Below are 18,631 nucleotides of genomic sequence, written 5' to 3'. Positions count from 1 at the left end.
CTGTCGTGATTACACTGTAAACTCATTTCAACAAACGTTTGTTACTTTTACAAGGAAAATTATTTAGCGCAAATCCCCGCACCCTTTGCCATGTCATCGAACGACCCTATTGTTTGTCATGGTAGTTTTTCTTACAACCCACTCACATGTAGTTCGTTAGACTAGCTACCAAAGTTTGCTTTGTCATTGTTGTGTGAACGACTGTTTTCCTAGTTATAATCATGCGGCTACCAGGTAAAGACCTGCGCATGTTTGCATTTAACAGGGCTGAGCCGTGTACTTGTTAAGTCAAATCAATGCAAATCTTAGTTAGCATAGTAATGTCTACGTGCAGCAAACCTGTACTTGTAAGCAATCTACTAGTCTCAGGTTTGTAACGTTTTACAAAGACCTCCCTTGTATTCGTCAGTTTTCTCCACAAATCGCAGGTCGCCGCTCTGCAGTCTCAATATTACAGCAAAACAGCATTACTGAAAGTAGGTCATGTATTTAAAATGGTACATACACATTACACACACAATGTTGATAACACTCATGACCCACACTGTAAACCAAATTGACAAGTCTTGTGTAATATAACCAATCATCTCTTGGTATGTTTACCAACTGATACTTTTTAAACAAGCCGTTGTCTGGTGCATTGCTTGTCAGGTGACAACTACGAGTCAATAGTTACTATGCACACCAACTTCTCAGTATCCAGACCAACTCTACATTTGTTTCAACGTTTGTTTCTTAACCAGTTTTTGAAACTTGTTGCCGCATGGTTATTTAACCGGCGCTTAACTTGTACTGGTCAGCTGGTCAGCATACACATGGTCAGCTGCGTCTGACGTCAGACTTGGCGGACCAATCAGCGGTCGCCGCTCGCCGTTAGCGGGCCCCGGCGCGGCGGTTTCAAACCAGCTGTTGTCGCGCGGCCGCCGTGCAGCCTGGAACAGCGACGAGGGCTGTTCCAGCATTTGTGCAGTAAAAAGTGAAATCTGTGAACTGTGGTGCTCGTGCTGTGAGTGAGGCCCCCTCTGGCCTGCGTGACGCACTAATCGTGCCTATACCCGCGGTCGAGACGCCTCCCTTCCCCTGCGCGCGCAATGTAAGTGGGCCAGACCTGTGCATGCACATGTGAGCAGATGTTTTGCGGTCGGTGTTTTTTTATATATAAATACATTTATTTGCCTTTAATTCAACTCTTTGTATTTTTAACTTAACTGATGGACATATATGGGCTGTAAAAGCTAATCTGGTTGGCGATCATGATTTATTCGAATTATCTACGTGATCGTGCAACTGCATGATTGTTATGCTTAATGTTCAGGAAATATTCGTCATACGGGCATGTTATACTTCTGGCTTGATGCGGTGCACAAAACCATGTTCTTCCACAAACGCAGCAGTTCTTGCTTCAAAGACTTATATGCTGACGGTGCACGATAGGTATACCTACTGGGTAAACCTACCTCATGCATTTACCACATCCATTCGAAAATATGCACTCGGAATTGTCTCCAGTCAATAGTATTAATTACATGACTGTAATAAATACTAATGATTCCAGAAACTTCCGAATGGATGTGGTGTATGCATTCATTGATTATATAACCCATCAGTATTTCGTTTCTTGTCAGCGCAAGCCTTTGAGCAATAACTGATGCCAGTCATGGTTTTGTGCACCACTTCCAGCCAAAAAATAACCTGTTCGTGTAGAAAATATTTCCTGAATCAGTATCGTGGCAATTGAAAACGAACGCGAATCGTAAGTTCTTAAGGTTATCAACGCAAACAAAGCGATTGTAAGGAAGAACAAGTTCGAACAGAGCGTTAGTACACTTACTTGTTGACAATTTGTAAGCTTGCAATGCCCAGTCAAAGGCTAGCTCATCAACAAACCAGGGGTTGGTGAACCGACAAGGAAACGACTATGTCTATCCAGAAGTTGGTAGGTCCACAAGGCCCAGACTAGTACTCAACAAGGTGACGCCTATGCGAATTGGAACCAAACTTGTAGACAAACTGTTAGTTTGTTGGCTAACAAGCCTGGGGTTGGTGAATCGACAAGGTATCGACAAGGTGACGCCTATGCGAATTGGAACCAAACTTGTAGACAAACTGTTAGTTTGTTGGCCAACAAGCCTGGGGTTGGTGAATCGACAAGGTATCGACAAGGTGACGCCTATGCGAATTGGAACCAAACTTGTAACAAGGAGCCAACTTGTAGATTTGGTTTACAGTGCAAGGGGCAAGGGCAATAACGCATGCGAAAAAGCAATGAGCGTCATCACTTACCGAGTACACTGTACCCATTCAAATCTAAGGGGCATTCAAATTCATTAGCCCCTTGGAATTCAGGTGCTTTTTCATTTTTAGAATTCTTGAGTTTCTGCAGTTTGCTGTCTTCAGTGTAGCGACCCTTGCTTGCAAGCTGGAGCTTTCGCTCCTGATGAAAGCCTGAAAGAAAGCATCGCTATATTATAGCATATGCAGAACAATATGGCCTGGAGCAGAACACATTGTGCTTGCTTCCATACATCACGCACTTATTTAGCAAATTTCTCTGATTCAATCTGCATTACTATCAGTTGAAAGACATACATTTCATTAAAAAATGACAAAAACGACCGAACACTGTTATCACCTACCATTTTCACGGAAGTGCGCAGGAGGCCACATCACTGCACGGCGGTTGGCGCGCAACTGAAACTTTCAAAATGAAACGGCCGGAAACGTTTTTGGCGCCACCTATATAACAAGTAACAGCTTTGTATATGTTACTACTAACACGTCTAACTAGCGTAACTAAGTCCGTGTTGCAAAGGTGTAGCTGATACCTTTGACAAGGACATAGATTACATAAGTATGTATCAGTATTGTTGCAATGGTGTAGCTGGTTCTTTCGACAAGGATATAAATTACAAATCATAAGCAAATCTATGTTCCATATTACGAATAAGACCCTGGTAGTTTTCACAATAGCCTCCATAATCCTCGTCAATTTTATGAATGGTCGACTGGGTGCTGGGGCTGATACTAATATTTGCCCTGTTGATTCAACCAACTATGACAAGATATTCGTCGTTCGACATAACCTTTATTAGTATTTTTGACAAACGCTCGTCGTTGTACGACAACCCCTTGTCAAAATGAGTTTACAGTGTACTTGACGAAATGTATTATTAAATATCCTTCAGGTCTTTACAAACGAATGAATGGTTCATGTAACCAAGAAAATGCAAGACTGCCTCGAGGCCATGGTCCTTCACTGTGATAGATGGTAGTCGGTAGAGGCTATTTGCGGATTCAGACTCGTCCTTATTAGCCGTTTTCGCGACGGGACATCGGAGGTCAGTTTTACCAACAGAAAAATAGCCGCCTGCCGGAATTTTTTGCCTAAAGACCGCTTCACATACGGAGCGTAAACGCGATTGGCACATGAGCGGATGGGGCTTTACCGCGTACGCTCCGTATAAGAAGCGGTCTTTAGGAAAAAAAAATCCGGCAGGCTGCTATTTTTCTGTTGGTAAAACTGGCCTCTGGCCAATGCATCGAACTGGAACAAATCTAACCAAATCTCTTCTTATAGCAAATATATGCATATCATGAAATTATCTCAATGCTTTAACCCTCGCCCAGCCAGGGCCTTTTTCATAACGCAGACGGCCAGTGGGCTAGGGGGTACGACCCCCTGGCGATTGGCTCCTATGACACTTGGAAATACCCAATTTGCAGGGTAGGTGGGCCCATGGGAAATCTCAACGCTGTGCAAATTCGGTGACTCTTAATCATTACTTAGGAGGGTTTTGGGTGGTATTAATGTAAAAAGTTTGCTAAAACATGTCCAAATTTTTCGCTTATAACTTTTGATCTAGCAAAGACAGGCCAAATATAAAAGCACCAGTGAACTCAACACGGCAATGCGCATCGAATGGTACCTGTACCTTTTTTACGATTTAAAGCAAACTTAGAATTTCACTTGAAATTAAATGAACTTTAACCCGTGAACCGCCGCACTGGGGGTCCTGGAGTTCCACGCCACTTTTCAGGTCAAGCCAAAGGTCAAGTAACTAAAGGTCAACTTTCGCCACTTTCCACGTCAAACTTGGATAATTTTCGACAAACTAGCGCATAACTCAGGAAAGGTTAGAGCTACAGCTCCGCGGAAAAACGCAACCGATAGCCCTTTAACGTTCGTTCTGAATAATTATCTCAGAATATTTGACGCGAATCGATCATTATCAGCGGTAAGCAGCGCAATGCAAAGACAGAACCGCCCGGCGCCGGCACAGTCTACCAATCAGGCGGGGAATAACGGCCGGCGCCGGTCGCCGCGCCGGTCCTGCGGAGTGTTTGACTTTACACCCCTGTTACTTTTTTAAAAAGTTGCGGCCTGATTTACGTATACCTATGTATTACTTTCACAGAAAGATGCGCAATTCAATTCTAAGGTGGTGCTGAAAATTTGACGTTACTCTGATGATTACGGCATGAGTTATTTGCAAAAAAGGAGGGGTTGGCGATATTCGCCCTCTTCCACTGCGCGTGAATCAATTTATTTAGCTCTTAAGTTCAAAACTTCATCAAAATGCATTATATTGCATATCATTAGACTCGGCTGACCACGAGGAGCACAGTGACACCAGTTTTGGAGCGCTTGCCTATTTATCAGTCAAATTATTAGCAAAAACGTAGTTTGACCCCATTTGGCCTCAGCTGACCCGACCCTAGCATTCTTGCAGCATATAAACACCAATTTAGTCACGTATGCATATTAACTGAGGCAGTGTAACACCAAAAACTTGAAATGGAACATATATCTCTCATATTTTTTTTTATTGGATAATAGCAGCCATTCGGACAAATTTCCCTAATAAATTAGGTATCATGACCTCTAGATGACCTAGAAATCGAATCAAAGCTCTAGATTTCACGAAGAATATTGTAATTTCAATTCCAATTTGATAGTGTACAGTTTTGTGACCTGGTGACCTGACCTGAGGTCACTGAGACTCAAAACTTTCAGCACACGTGTCAAATGAATGCCCCAAGTTGTGTCCGAAATTTGGTGGCGGTAAGTGCCACAGTGCTTACACTATTAACGAAGAACGTTATTCTGTTGCTGCTAAACGAGTTTATTTTATCCCGACCTTGACCGGTTTTTGTGACCTGGTGACTTGAAATGATTGAGACCTGAAATTTTCAGGAACGACGCCGAAAGGTTTCCCTGGAGGGCATGCCAAATATGGCGGCGCTACCCGCCGTTTTTTTTAATACCCTTAGGGGTTGTATTAGCCTCCCCCTGGGTCGGGCGAGGGTTAATCAAAAAATGTCTGATAATTTGCAAATTATAAATAAAGCATGCTAAATAAAGCATGTATGCATCTACATAATGCAACCCTGGCTTGCGGCCTAACCCGAGAAGTAGGCGAAATTGGACCATTGATGGCCCCTGAAGACTTGATCACATGTGACCTAACAAACATGACGAAGCAATTTCGTCATTATTTTTGACATTCTTTCGAACACCGCCTAACGCGTGATATTGAAATCAAGCAAAACCTTTGACGTTTTTACCAAACTATTCACAAGATCAGGTCGGTGTCTGTGTATTGCCCTGTGCTTTGTAGCATTTTACAAAGTCCCTCAGCGCGTGCACTGACTAGGTCACGGACTGGTCTTCCTCCCTGACGAGACCTGCACCATTCCCGCCCTCCCTCCCTGGCGAGTCCTGCACCAGAGCCGCCGCGGATGATAAGGTAGATCGATATCTGGACATAAGCAAATCTGAGCGCGGATTTACTGTTATAAATCTCCATCTATTCTAAGCTGCAAACCTGTGCAATAATTCAAGTACTGATCACGTCGCGAAGGGTTACCTTATGTAGCAGGTCTGCCAGTTTCTCTGCTATAAAAGCTGGTGACCGACATGTGTTCTACGTCAGTGAATCATCTTCAACCCAGAATGAAGGCCGTGAGTGGAACAGGGTGAAAAGTGATCAGTGAGCCACCTATTTCGGAGAGGATCCTTCTTGTTTTATATCTACTCCACCGCTCTGCTTTACTCGATGTCTGCCTCCTCTATAGCTCCCTGTTCCCATATCTCACTCTCTCATCATCTCGCGCTCACCTCTCTCTCTCTCTCTCTCTCTCTCTCTCTCTCTCTCTCTCTCTCTCTCTCTTCCTCTCTCTCTCTCACTCTCTCTCCCCCCTTTCTCTATATCTCCCCTCTCCTCGCCTCTTTGTTCTCTCCTCCCCTTCTCTCTCTCTCTCTCTCTCTCTCTCTCTCTCTCTCTCTCTCTCTCTCTCTCTCTCTCTCTCTCTCTCTCTCTCTCTCTCTTTCTCTCTCTCTCTCTCTCTCTCTCTCTATCTCCCTCTCTCTCTCTCTCTCTCTCTCTCTCTCTCTCTCTCTCTCTCTCTCTCTCTCTCTCTCTCTCTCTCTCTAATATCTCTTTTCATCTCTCTGACATTTATCACGTGAGAATGTAGCAGAATGGATTAATTGTTAACGATTATGAAACTAATGCGAGCAATTCCTTATTGCAACAAACGGTGGCACTTAATTCAAAAAAGTTTTACGGATAAGCTATCTTGTAAAAGGAATATTTGAAGTAAAACTTATCAAAACTCACATTCAACAAAAATCACAATACACCATCAAATTCAAACGACTCTCCTTTCTAGGTTCTGATCTTCTGTGTGGTGGCTGTGGCCGCGGCCGACAAGTCAGCGAGAATTGCCAACCATCAGTATGGCATCGAGGAGGACGGCTCATACCAGTCCAAGTAAGTCCAACGGTCATCTGAAATTATTGAGAAAAAATATGCTTATGGTTCATATAAATGAATATAACATGATTCCCGTATTACTACATCACACATGAATCGTCGTAAATGTTCACAACTGTAATGGCCGATGCATTAACAAAATGATCTTATTTCAGCTACGAGACAACCAATGGCATCAGGGCCCAGGAAGACGGCATCTCCTACCCCGGCAACATCCCCGAGTCTGGCAACTACGTGAGGAGCGGCTCGTACTCGTACGAATGGGAGGGCGTCACCTATACGGTCACGTGGACGGCCGACGAGAACGGCTTCCACCCGGAGGGTGACCACCTGCCCGACTTCAGCCACACCCGCGAACATATCGGAGGCATCGAAGAACACCTCTGAACTGCTATATTGGTTCCATAATCGAATGCCTGTTGCCGATCAAAAATAAAAGTCTGTGATGAATTATCTATGCATACTAAACTGAATGTTCACGATTATAACTTATAAGCGTCTGTACACCTTCCATTAGCGGTGAATCAAAAATTCCCTTGCCACATTTGTTTATTGTTTAATGTTTATATATATCATTGTATCAATTGTGACTGTTTACACCTCGATTATTTCACCGGCATGGAGTGGTATTGACAAGTTATGATACTTGTTTCGAATGTTACTTTGAAAAGAGATGCAGATAATAAGACTTTTTTGCAGCACGCCAAAGCTTTGCTGAAGAAAGCTTACCTTTCATGCTCACTCAGTTACAAAATAGCATCCATTCACTGTCGGCACATCTCCACCACCACGTGGAGCACGAGTCTCTGCACCACAGCCGGTCACCCTCCTGTCCTGCCCCTGCGTGGGTCGGTCACTCATATCGGACCCATTTGTACGACATCAGTGACCGCGGGGAGGCCGCGCGGTCGAGCGGTGGCGTCTCGTGACCGGCCGGAGCGTGGCGTTCCGTGACCCAGGCCGTGTTGCTGCCACCCCCGAGTACAGAGATCAGAGTGACTACGGCTCACCGTTCCCCTGTGCTGGTGACCGACATCGACAGTGCCGCTCGGGGCAGTTCGGTTGAAACTTGAAAGCCCGGCTGGTGTAGGAGAGACCGGGGTTAATTGGGCCAGCTTTTACTTGAAGCGTCATAACTTCCTATACATATCATTATTTGTTGGCTATTAACTGAGAGCTTATTTCTTTATCTTTTAAAGAAGACTTAATATAAGAGAGATGGTAGCATCGTCTTGGTGTCATATCTGATCAAAGCGACCATCCTCCAATGTCCCAATTTACCCCGCGGGCGGGGTGAGTCGGGCCAGGGGTTGGGGCAAGTTTGAGCACTAGGAAAACAGTTTATCTAATTAAAAAAAATTTTTATTCATGTTTCACATGAACAGTCATCGCTAATCCATGCAAGCATGTTTATCAACATTTAATGACAAAACACAAGCGCTTGCAGTACTCCTGCGGCAAACAAAATCGCACACACGCAAAATGTGTATGACCAGCTTCAGGTGCTTTTACAAAATGCACCACCAACCTCACTCATTCGCTCTCCGAGTAACAGTTTTGACAGATGAAAATTCTGCTGCCCCCCTGTGCATAGCGCATGTGCCCAATCTTCACACTGCAATCATTTCTCCCTCGACTTAATGTTGACAAACTTGCCCAACTTGCCCCACATCAACCTGGCCCAACTAACCCCGAGGCGCCATTTTTAGCTTGAAACCACGTGACCAATTCACAATGATTTGGCGAAGAACGGTCGAGAGTGTACTCATAGCCAAAATGTCCACAGGTCTCTCGGGCGTAGCGAATTTGCAATGTTTCCACTATCAATGACTCTAGAAGAGAATATTTTCAAAGCAAGAAAATCACTTTTGGTACTGCAAACACATTTTGAGCGATTTAACAGCACTTACCTCAGGACGCGCCGACACCACGTTGACAAACAGACGGCGTTACTGTGCATGCGCAAAACAAGTTTGAACGCCAACTGCCGAGAAGTATGGGAAATATCCCTTCCGTCCCAACTTGCCCCTGGCACCAACTAGCACCGGTCTCCCCTACGGATTGGGTCTAAAAGCATCTCATGGGAATGGATACATGGACGGTTGTAAATAAGGCGGGATCCGTCTACTTTTCTAGTATATGTTTATTTGCCACGATCGATCTACAACGCAGATATATTTTTATATCGGACTCCTCTAAGGTGTAAGGATGCGAATTTCATGCCTTATAGTATCCCACTGAGATGAAAAGATAAAGTATCGAGGGTTAGCTAAATAACAAATGGCCAAGTGATGAAGCGCCTAAAGCCAATGGATTTGGTGGTTGTTTACGATGAACTAACGAATTGAAATGAACATAGTTACTTTGTTCTCTGTTCCTGTGTATGAATAACGATATTTTGATCAAACACTTAAATAATATAACATACTTAAATGCTAAATGATATAAATCCTAAATGCTATACATAATGCAAACATTTGACGCATAACAACCACTGCATTGATTTTTCGCGGCATCGTGTTCTTCTCGTCGAGTCGCGTTGAATGAGCTTTAATTTCACCCTAAAAGGTCATTTTCAGTGACACGGGAAATACTTTTAGACTGAGGGGGTACACCATAATAGAGATCAGCCTACGGTACCCCCCAAATCTATAGTTTTCTCACCGGTTTTAGGCCACTTATTTCCATCCCTTGGCTTTTTTCAACAAAAAAGAAAACATTTGCAAAAAAGTGTGGTATTTCGTCTCAAACTTGTGGGGGCGGCGCCCCCACGGCCCCAGACTTGGGGGGGGGGGGAAGCTGCCCCAACTGCCCCCCTCGGTTCCCGCGCCCATGGTTATTTTGAAAATTTCACCTATGGTAAAGGTCATTCTGACCGGAAAAGGTCATGCTGAAATATATCAGTCGATCCGTATCGAGCTAAACTCATCCAAGGTGTTTTCATCAATATGGCATGTCTGTATCAAAAACGTTTGTAAAAAAACTGCTGGAGACCTTTCATGACTTGAGATATGATCTTAGGTATATAACGAGGGGTCATGGGTGGCAATTTTCCGAGTCGGTGTCAGTCAGTTCCGATACATACTTTTTATGCGTAATAGCCGTCTTCATGACGACCATCTGGTACACATTCGGTGCAGATTAGGTGCTGATTACGTGCATATTTCGCTAAATTAGGTTCATTGTGCTTCAAAGCTATTAGCTTGGGTTTCACAGATGCTTAAGTACCTCATTTTTTCAAAGTATCAGACACTTTGTCGATTAAAACACTAAAATCAATTCATGATGATATGGACATATTTGTTGTAAAAGAGATTTGGTGCAGATTTGGTCAAATTAGGTGCATTCGCCAGATGTCCCGCCGTGAAAACGGCTACTGTTGCTCTTATCAATCGCTGAAAGCTTGAAAACGATCGTTCTGCAGTCGGAGTAGCTACGGCGAGCATTGGAACTACTTGTAAAGGTGGGTCACTTGACTTGACCTAATGACCTGACTTTGAATGACCCAGTTCTGAACTTTTCACAACATGTGTTGAAAAGAAATATTGGTAATGTGTGCCAAAAATGGCGGGGGCGAAAAACCTGAGGGGGAGGGGGACGTAAGAGAGTTTTGCAGTGTAAGTGCGTGCAAGCACGACGTCCACAAACTTCCGGCGTATAACACTTATCATCGCTTGATGCTTGGCATACAACCCATAATTATAAAAAGCAATTACATATATAAATCAGCTTACACGAAATAAAGCTAAATATATCGATATTAACGCCAATAAAGGTCACAAACCAGTAAGGCAGCATTCTTTATCAAATGTCAAATGACAGTCTCTTTGGCGGAATCACTAACACATAGCTATAAGAGTGGCACCGATCGCTGGGTATCGCCAGTTGGTCAGTGGCTCTCACCATGAAGACAGTAAGCAATTTAGCATAATCTCTTGTTGCTGCCACCTAACACGTAGGGGCACCCTTCCCGATATCTCGATAAGAGTTGGAGTTGCCCTCAACTGTGTTGGTCTAGCTTTGCTCCTAGATCAGTTTTTCGGGGTTCCTATTTCAAATTGTACATTTATATTGTTCAAGAGTGACGAATCTCTGAGTCTAGGATGGATATGTGGCAGCCCAAGTCAACCATCGTGATACATTTCACTAACGAGGAAAAATAGTGTTATTATAAATCAACTATGATTCTCCCGGCAATCCATCCGACTCTCGCAAAAGGTGGAAACAAGATAAGCTATGCGATTTCAGTTGGTAATTCATAAAGCACGACTGACCCGTGCCGTTTCCAGTTCCAGGGTCCCTGTATCGTGCAGGTGCTCTGCCTGCTCTGCCTGGTGACTCTGCTGGCTCTGACCGCCGAGGCCGACAAGACGGCCAGCATCGTCAACCAGGAGTACAACAACGACGGCAACGGCAACTTTGCCAACAGGTAGAGATGACAAGCATGTTAGCAACATAATATTATGTGGCCTTGTTAAGCGGTCTATGTCAATTACACCCATGAAACTATAAGACAACGAGTATAAATAGAATTTTTCACCGTTCTGTGCTTCTATCCTCAGGATACAGAAATCCTTCTCCTCCACGCCCCAACCCCATCCGGGCTGGACAGGCAACTATCTCATGCGGGCTGCTCCCTTGGAGCGGCACCGCTGCTCCCAAGGGAGCGCACCCCGTAGCCGGGTGCAGTGAGTACTTTGGGGCTGGTCGGCCTGTCCTTCGGGATGGGCTCAGCCCCGGTGACTCACTAGGGTGCCTGCCCAGACCAATGTCTCCCCTAGTTCCTATCATCCTTCCGGCTCTGAAATGGTCTAATTGGACCGAAAGGGCCTAACCCAACAAAACAAAAATAGAAAATTTTGCTACTGCAATACCTAGTTGCTAAGCTTTGATTAGCTACAAGAATGCGTGTCAATTAATTCATTTTATAATATGTATGTTGGGTGCAAAAAGGAGCATTATAACGAGTCTATTTCATCACATATGACGCCTTATGCCTGTTTAGGTTTGAAACATCGAATGGCATAACTACTGTGGAAGAGGGAGTCTTCTACCCCGGTCCGGAACCCGAGTCTGGAACGTTCGCGAGGAGCGGCTTCTTCTCGTACGACTGGGAGGGCGTCACCTACAAAGTGTACTGGACGGCCGACCAGGATGGCTTCTTAGCGACTGGCGATCACCTGCCCAATGGCGGCGATGGTGAACAATATGGGCTTCTATTTTAAGCACAGAAGGAAATAAATGAAACATGAAAACGATGCCCAGCAGAAGGACGAAGAAAATGGGCGACTGAACAGCTCGAGCATAGTCTACATTCACTGAGCCCGTCGAGTGAAACAGTGTCAAATAAAGCAAAACACAGCGTCCCTGTATGAATGAATGAAATAAAGCAGAGAGCAATCAGATACATGAATTTCCGTTTGCCGCCTCTGAAAACCTGGGCGTATTCTCAGAGGTGTTTGTCAATGACGATGATACCGGATGGTCACTGTGTGCCATCCTGCTGAAGGAATAGCGCGGAGTGGTCACCCAGCGTCGTTACTCGCAGTCTCAGGAGCAGTGGCGGATCCAGGATTTTCACTGGGGAGGGGCTGCAGGTCATAATTGGGCGCCACGCCCCGGATGGGCGCCATAGTCGCATCGTATTGGCGCTGAAATATTGGCGCCCAGTGGCCCTGACAAGAGGCGCCCAGGATCAGTATGTACAGTGACACCACACGATTGGAAATATCCGTTAGGCGGCACGGGCGGACATCGATAGCAGCGCCTCTATCGGTCACTAGGGAAAGCTGGGCTGTAGGCGACGAAATACCGGCTGAGTTGTCACACGTTGAATAGGTTTATAGACATCCGTCTTGTGAAAAAGTTGAACTTTTGCCTTCAATATTTCTACAGGCAATTTTAGAAGTGTCTTCACATAGATAACAACACCTTTTATATTATTGTATTCACTTCAAGCCTTCCCTATTGTTCTTGATGATGCGGGAACTATTTCTAATTAGTGTTTCTAGCTTAATAAAAGAACATATTGTGCAAACGATGAAAAAAGCATAGATGCAAGATTTTAAATGCAATTTTCTCTAGCAATTAATGGTAAATTCTCTACAGATCAAGGAAAAGGTGCATGCTAACTGATAATTTAAAGTTCTTGGGGGCCAGTTGTTTTCTTCTTTTCTTACGTCGCCCCAATGGCCGCGAATACACTTGTGATAACGCCTATCGCGGTGCGGAGCGTACTGAAACGACGTTATTCGACTGATTTTTGCATCCTAGTCCTAGTATGCGGCACTCCGATGAGTTGCGAATTGAAAATTGGCGCCACTGCGCCTTCGGCGCAGTGGCGCCAGTTTTCCTTGGGTGGGGGCTGCCAGCCCCCGCAGCCCCCCCCCTGGATCCGCCACTGCTCAGGAGTGGCAGTGTGCGCCGCACCATCCGCCACATCAGCACCCCCAGGGGGCTGGCGTGGCACGTTCACGTGACTGGCTTGTGCTAGTCGATGCAGGACGTGTAACACGCACGGACGAAAACAGAACCTCGTTAAAGACACATAGAAAGCAGCTTTCCTGGTGTCGATCAGAACAGCGGCTGTACGTTGTTTACGCACCTAGCACCCAGGTATAAAACTGTGGAGCACCCAGCTGGTTCACGATCCTGACCCCACCCTCGTGCACAACAGTGACCTGGGAGAGGTCATCATGCAGTCGAGCCGTCGTGTCCCGTGACCCTGACTGGGTTGACTCGTCGTTAGCTTCTTTGGTGACCGACAGCGCGGCTGATTGGTCCGGCTCAAACTCGAAACCGTAACATGATACGGAACGAATACGTATATGTGAAGAGGTATTTGGACTGTTGTAAATAGTGCAGGGTTTGTCTATTGTGAATAATGTCCTTAACCCTCGCCGGCACAGGCCATTTTGCGTCCTTCGACGGCACAAGGGGGGGGGGGGAGGTACGACCCCCATCGCGTTTGGACCCTGATCGAGCTAGAACTTCGCGGAAAAAAAAACGAGCGTGTTGCCCGTCACGAGAGGAAGCCGATGACATCCAATTTTAATGTCCTAGTCTAGGTCATCGGTTGACCTTCCAGGTCAGGTCAATGACCCAAAAGCCGGGAAAATCGGGACCTGTTAGAAAGTCGTAAAGTGTGGCTGCTATGGGGTCTTTCGGGGTGCTGATCACGAATATCGTGTTAGTTCTGATCACAGATGATGTTTTCAAGCATTTAGACCAGGTCGGCTCAGGTCAGGTCAGGTCAACCAGTAGGGTCGTGACGGGTACTCGTATTACGTGTTAACCGCCTCTGAGAGCTTCGTAGCATGTTACGAAGGCACAAAAACTACTTCGTAAATGTTCAAATGGTTGCTAAATTCGACTTCAGCTCCAAAAACTAACCTAGAAACATGTAAAACTCGAAAAAGTGAACCGAGGTCACCAAAGGTCAATGACCTGACCTGACCTTCAGGTGACCTTGACATCCACCCTAATGCATGGGAGCAACATCAAATCACATGTTTGAACGTTTGAAACCACGAAAAGCTTGCAAACGCGCGGCTAATGCGAGCCGACATACGCCGAATCGCGATTCCGGGCAAACATGGTCTCGGAAAGTAGGTCACAGGTCAAAGGTCATTGGGGTCAGGATCACGACATTTTTAGGGTAGGTGTAAAATTGATCATTGCGAGAGTACTGAAATTTGTGTCTTGATCAATCGCTTTTTACGCGAGTTATTCGCGAAAAACCTCAGGGGGGTTGCATCAACCCCTGTGCCGGCGAGGGTTAAGGAAACCTTCATTACATCACTACGCTTAATAAAAGAAAAATAGCCCCTCCCCCCAAGAAAAAAGCTAACTGCCGACTCATGTGCGCTCATTTGGTATTCAATTTATTATCTCTTCGTGTTCTTTTCACTGCAAGCGTGCAACACTTCAGCTGTTCCGTTACTGAACTTGAAAATATCGATAAATCCTTCTTCCAAATTATCAATCCATCTCATCCCTTTACCTCATTGATTCCGTAATCCAGCTCATTCTGTCGGATGTCACTTTTCAGCGGTACTTGATAACCGAGCCGCGGAGGTCGCGGTGTCCCACGGTGGACGTTTTCTGAAGCAGGTACGGGCTACCGGTCCTGCATCGATGACACATAGCCGGGGTGGACAGTCGGCTATGTATATAAGCCGCCGCTGATCGCTGGACAGCATCAGTTGATCAGCCGACCTTCCATCATGAAGACCGTGAGTAAAAGATAATGTCCGGTGCTGTATTTAAGCAAGGCTCTCATTTAGTTTCAGAGTTATCATTTAATGTCAAAACGTGGCGTTTGTAGACATGGTCTTTGATCAGTTTTGCCGAGCCCATCCTTTTATCTAAGGATGGAGTCCGACGGATGCAGGTTTTGAATTCTCATTACATATTACTGATTAATACCTGATAACGTCAATGCTTTTTCCAATTTTACTTTACATTCACGCAATTATTCCAATTCACTTTTATTTTAGGCGCCAAAACATGATTGATGATATAAAAATATTATTTTTACAAAACAGCTTTACATTGAGTTGTTGCTTTGCTTGCTCACCGCGAAGTGGTACTGGCGCCCCACTCACAAAATCGGAATCTATCCTCCAGATTCTCCTCCTCTGCCTGGTGGCTCTAGCCGCGGCCGACCAGAGTGCACGGATCGCCAACTTCCAGTACGGCATCGAGGAGGACGGATCCTATGCTGCCAAGTAAGTGCAAAACATATTTGAACACTAATTACATTGATAAGTTTTTGTTTGCATGCATAATCAATACCTGACTTCAAAGTTACCTGAAAACCAAGTTAGGAAAAAACACACGTTTAAAAACTCGTTTTCTTTCTACATGCGTTACACTTGTCATAACAAGCTCATTTTCCACCAGTTACGAAACAACTAACGGCATCAAGGCTCAGGAGGACGGCATCTCCTACCCCGGCAACATCCCTGAGTCTGGCAACTACGTGAGGAGCGGCTCGTACTCGTACGAATGGGAGGGCGTCACCTACACGGTCACCTGGACGGCCGACGAGAACGGCTTCCACCCGGAGGGTGACCACCTGCCCGACTTCAGCCACACCCGCGAGCACATCGGAGGCGTGGAGGATCATCTCTAAAGCCACTGATAATCGCAACAACAAAATATATACATCATTATGATAGCATTACGCCGGGAATGTGTGTAAGTCGTAAATCATTACAAACTACCATTTCATCGTGACGCCGCTGTTACCCAGTCCTTTGTTAATATGTGATCATCGTGTTCACGCATGTTGAATGTGGTTATATGTGTTTGTCCTGTCTTTAAATGTTATTGTCCGAATACAATTTATTGGGCTGAAAGAAATCTGGCATGCTACTTAGATAGAGAAAATGCCAATCAAGTCTGCGACATTCGTTCAGTCCAAGCAGTAACTATTATTATTGACGCCCTTTAGCCTACACAGTAGCCCCCATCACCAAATTTAATGGTATACCTACTTAAATCGTGTCTCGTAACAATGGTGCCTAAAACACACATTAACCCGCGCCCTGATATGCCCCCCCCCCCTCCTGTGGTTTTTCTTAAATAGCGAGGAAAACGGCGGCACGCAGCGCCGCTGAATTTTTGGTACCTTACTGGGCATCAATTTGACACCTTCACACAAAACTTAAAGTCACAGGTCACCTAGGGTCAGGAGTTATTGAGGTCAAGCTGAGATCATGTTCGAGTAATAATGAGCAAAAAACATGACATCTTGAAACGCTCACCAAATCTACAGTTAACAGGCAATTTTAAAGTTCTTTATGTGGTTGTGTAGAAAAAAGACGGCGCTACATAGCTGCAATCTCGGATTTTCGAAATTTTGCGATTTTGACCCCCAAAAATTATTTTTTTTTTTTAGAAAAACTCAAAAAAAAATCCAATTTTTTTTCGAATTTAGAAAAAAACGGAATAAATGTAATAGTTCCTGCGCTCTTCGATATACATAACAAATTTTAGATTGATACCTCCTTTTTTGGCCAAGTTATAGCGAAAAAAAAACTGTTCAAAATTGATGACGTCAAAATTTTTGAACTCAATCGATACCCATTTTATGCAAAAATATCAACTTTGAAATTTGACTTCATTTGACCTGACCTTCACCGGAACATAATCTAAACTGACCCCAAAGGCTGCCTGACCCACATAATCGTATTTTGCATATAAAATGGACCATAAAACATGCATCACATGATATTTTCATATTGTGACCCTTAGTGACCTGACCTCTGTGACCTGACCTGGTATCAGTGACCTCAAATAGCAAAATACGTGTTTGACGAACATTTCCCCATCGATGATTTCCAACGAAATGCACGTTACTCGATTTTACAACGCATTTCTTGAAATGACTGTAAACGGTGAAAATTCGATCTTTGACCTGACCTGTGACGTCATCGGTTTGACCGAGGTGATTGAAATTGGGTCACAAAGTAGTTCCCCGTTGGGGCTATCCAACGCCGTTTGCCGCTTGTCGCTATGTTGCGTGGTTCTCGAGATCTTAGGGGGGGGGGATCAGACCGCGTTGCTCGGCAGACCCCATCAGGGCGCGGGTTAACTATGACGCATTTCGTAAGTGCATACCTTGACGGCAACTCTTCATTTCATTTTCATGCTCCACGATTATCAATGCTGAAATTTATAGATACCTGTAGGTATGAGAGGAATATGATGGAGAAGGTTGAAAAATGGAATTTACAATGGACACATCATATCTTTTAATGAGAGCATAAGGGATTCCAAATCCTTATTAGTCAAACACAGCATAACTGAACAATGCAAGAAGACGGTATATTGAGTTTTAAAACGTTCAAGATATGTTATAAAACAAGAGTGTGCTTTTGGGTGAAAACACACAACATTTGAACCAAATTTTGCCTGCAATTTTTTTTTTTTAATAAAATGGATTTAGTCACATCCTATGCGTTCAAAAATGTGCGGACATTCCAAATAGGACAATACGTTTCTGCTAAGCAGACTGGCAGTTTCTTAATCAAAAAGTCGCCCTGAATAAATGTTCCCGCTGTTAATTCTAAGTCAGTCCGGTAGGCAGTGCTGCGGTCGCCCGGCCACATCTGGCCGGCGCGGCGGTAGTGGCTGCGGCGCATCGTTTGAAACGGAGTTCCCAAACGGTAAATGACATCCCACACCCAGCCCCTGCAACTACCCCAGCGGTGGCGCTGGCAGCAGGAGTGACGTCATCAGTCTATAACCCGCTGTTTGAGGCCGACACATCCAATACGGTATATGACGTCACGGGGACCGGTCGGTGGCTGGAAAAAAAATGTTCAGCCTTACAGATTGGCTGTAATTCTATATAAAGCACTTGTTATTGAACAATCAAAGTGAATGCTGAAAGCGTGTGCAAGTTAATTAACCAGAGTGTGGATAAATAATTAAATCAATGCAACTGATATCTCGTAGCAAATGATATTGTAGCTACTCTGTCATGGGGCATAGCTATTCTATGAGCCTCCACCAAAAGCAAATTCTGCAATTCTGCACTAAAGTCGTGTGCAAGCACGAAGTCCACCAACATATAACAACTGCTGTTGAGTGTTGATGCACTTGGAAGTTGAAATACAAAACATATTAATTTTATACAAGAGAAATAGGTCAGCTTACAAAAATGAAGCTAAGTACCTATGTCTAAAATAGCATTAATGGAGGTCACAAACCAGCAAGACAGCATTCCTTATCAAATGTCAAATGACAATCTCTGTGGCGGATTCATTGGCGCACCCTCAGCATTTAGCTTTAAAGAATGGCACTGATGGCTAAGCACCGCCAGTTGGTCATTGGGTGTCACCATG

At 44.7% G+C, this 18,631-nt stretch overlaps 2 protein-coding genes and 1 long non-coding RNA gene across 4 annotated transcripts; all 3 read left to right on the top strand.

Moving 5' to 3' along the window:
- Nucleotides 1–5,591: 5,591 nt before the first annotated feature.
- On the top strand, nucleotides 5,592–7,250 carry LOC122374276 (cuticle protein CP14.6-like). Of its 2 annotated transcripts, none has more exons than XR_006255181.1 (3): nucleotides 5,592–5,747; nucleotides 6,673–6,773; nucleotides 6,932–6,958. XR_006255181.1 is itself a non-coding variant. In XM_043352920.1 (3 exons), exons 1-3 carry the CDS (start codon nucleotides 5,918–5,920, stop codon nucleotides 7,161–7,163), a joined length of 378 nt encoding a protein of 125 aa, XP_043208855.1. In that variant the 5' UTR covers nucleotides 5,755–5,917; the 3' UTR covers nucleotides 7,164–7,250. The 2 variants fall into 2 exon arrangements, 1 of the variants encoding a protein (XP_043208855.1); XM_043352920.1 differs by lacking the exon at nucleotides 5,592–5,747 and adding an exon at nucleotides 5,755–5,962 and having other exon boundaries at nucleotides 6,932–7,250.
- Nucleotides 7,251–11,131: 3,881 nt separating this feature from the next.
- On the top strand, nucleotides 11,132–12,181 carry LOC122374277. The gene is made up of 2 exons (XR_006255182.1): nucleotides 11,132–11,205; nucleotides 11,782–12,181. It is a non-coding gene; the product is annotated as an uncharacterized LOC122374277 (long non-coding RNA).
- Nucleotides 12,182–14,981: 2,800 nt separating this feature from the next.
- LOC122374283 (cuticle protein CP14.6-like) lies at nucleotides 14,982–16,142 on the top strand. Its single transcript, XM_043352929.1, has 3 exons — nucleotides 14,982–15,010; nucleotides 15,405–15,505; nucleotides 15,681–16,142. Exons 1-3 carry the CDS (start codon nucleotides 15,002–15,004, stop codon nucleotides 15,910–15,912), a joined length of 342 nt encoding a protein of 113 aa, XP_043208864.1. The 5' UTR covers nucleotides 14,982–15,001; the 3' UTR covers nucleotides 15,913–16,142.
- The last annotated feature ends 2,489 nt before the right edge of the window (nucleotides 16,143–18,631 follow it).

The sequence above is a fragment of the Amphibalanus amphitrite genome, unplaced genomic scaffold (genome assembly GCF_019059575.1).
Source record: "Amphibalanus amphitrite isolate SeventyFive unplaced genomic scaffold, NRLGWU_Aamphi_draft 001634F_arrow, whole genome shotgun sequence".
Lineage (NCBI taxonomy): Eukaryota > Metazoa > Arthropoda > Thecostraca > Balanomorpha > Balanidae > Amphibalanus > Amphibalanus amphitrite.
This window is presented reverse-complemented; position numbering and strand designations above follow the sequence as displayed.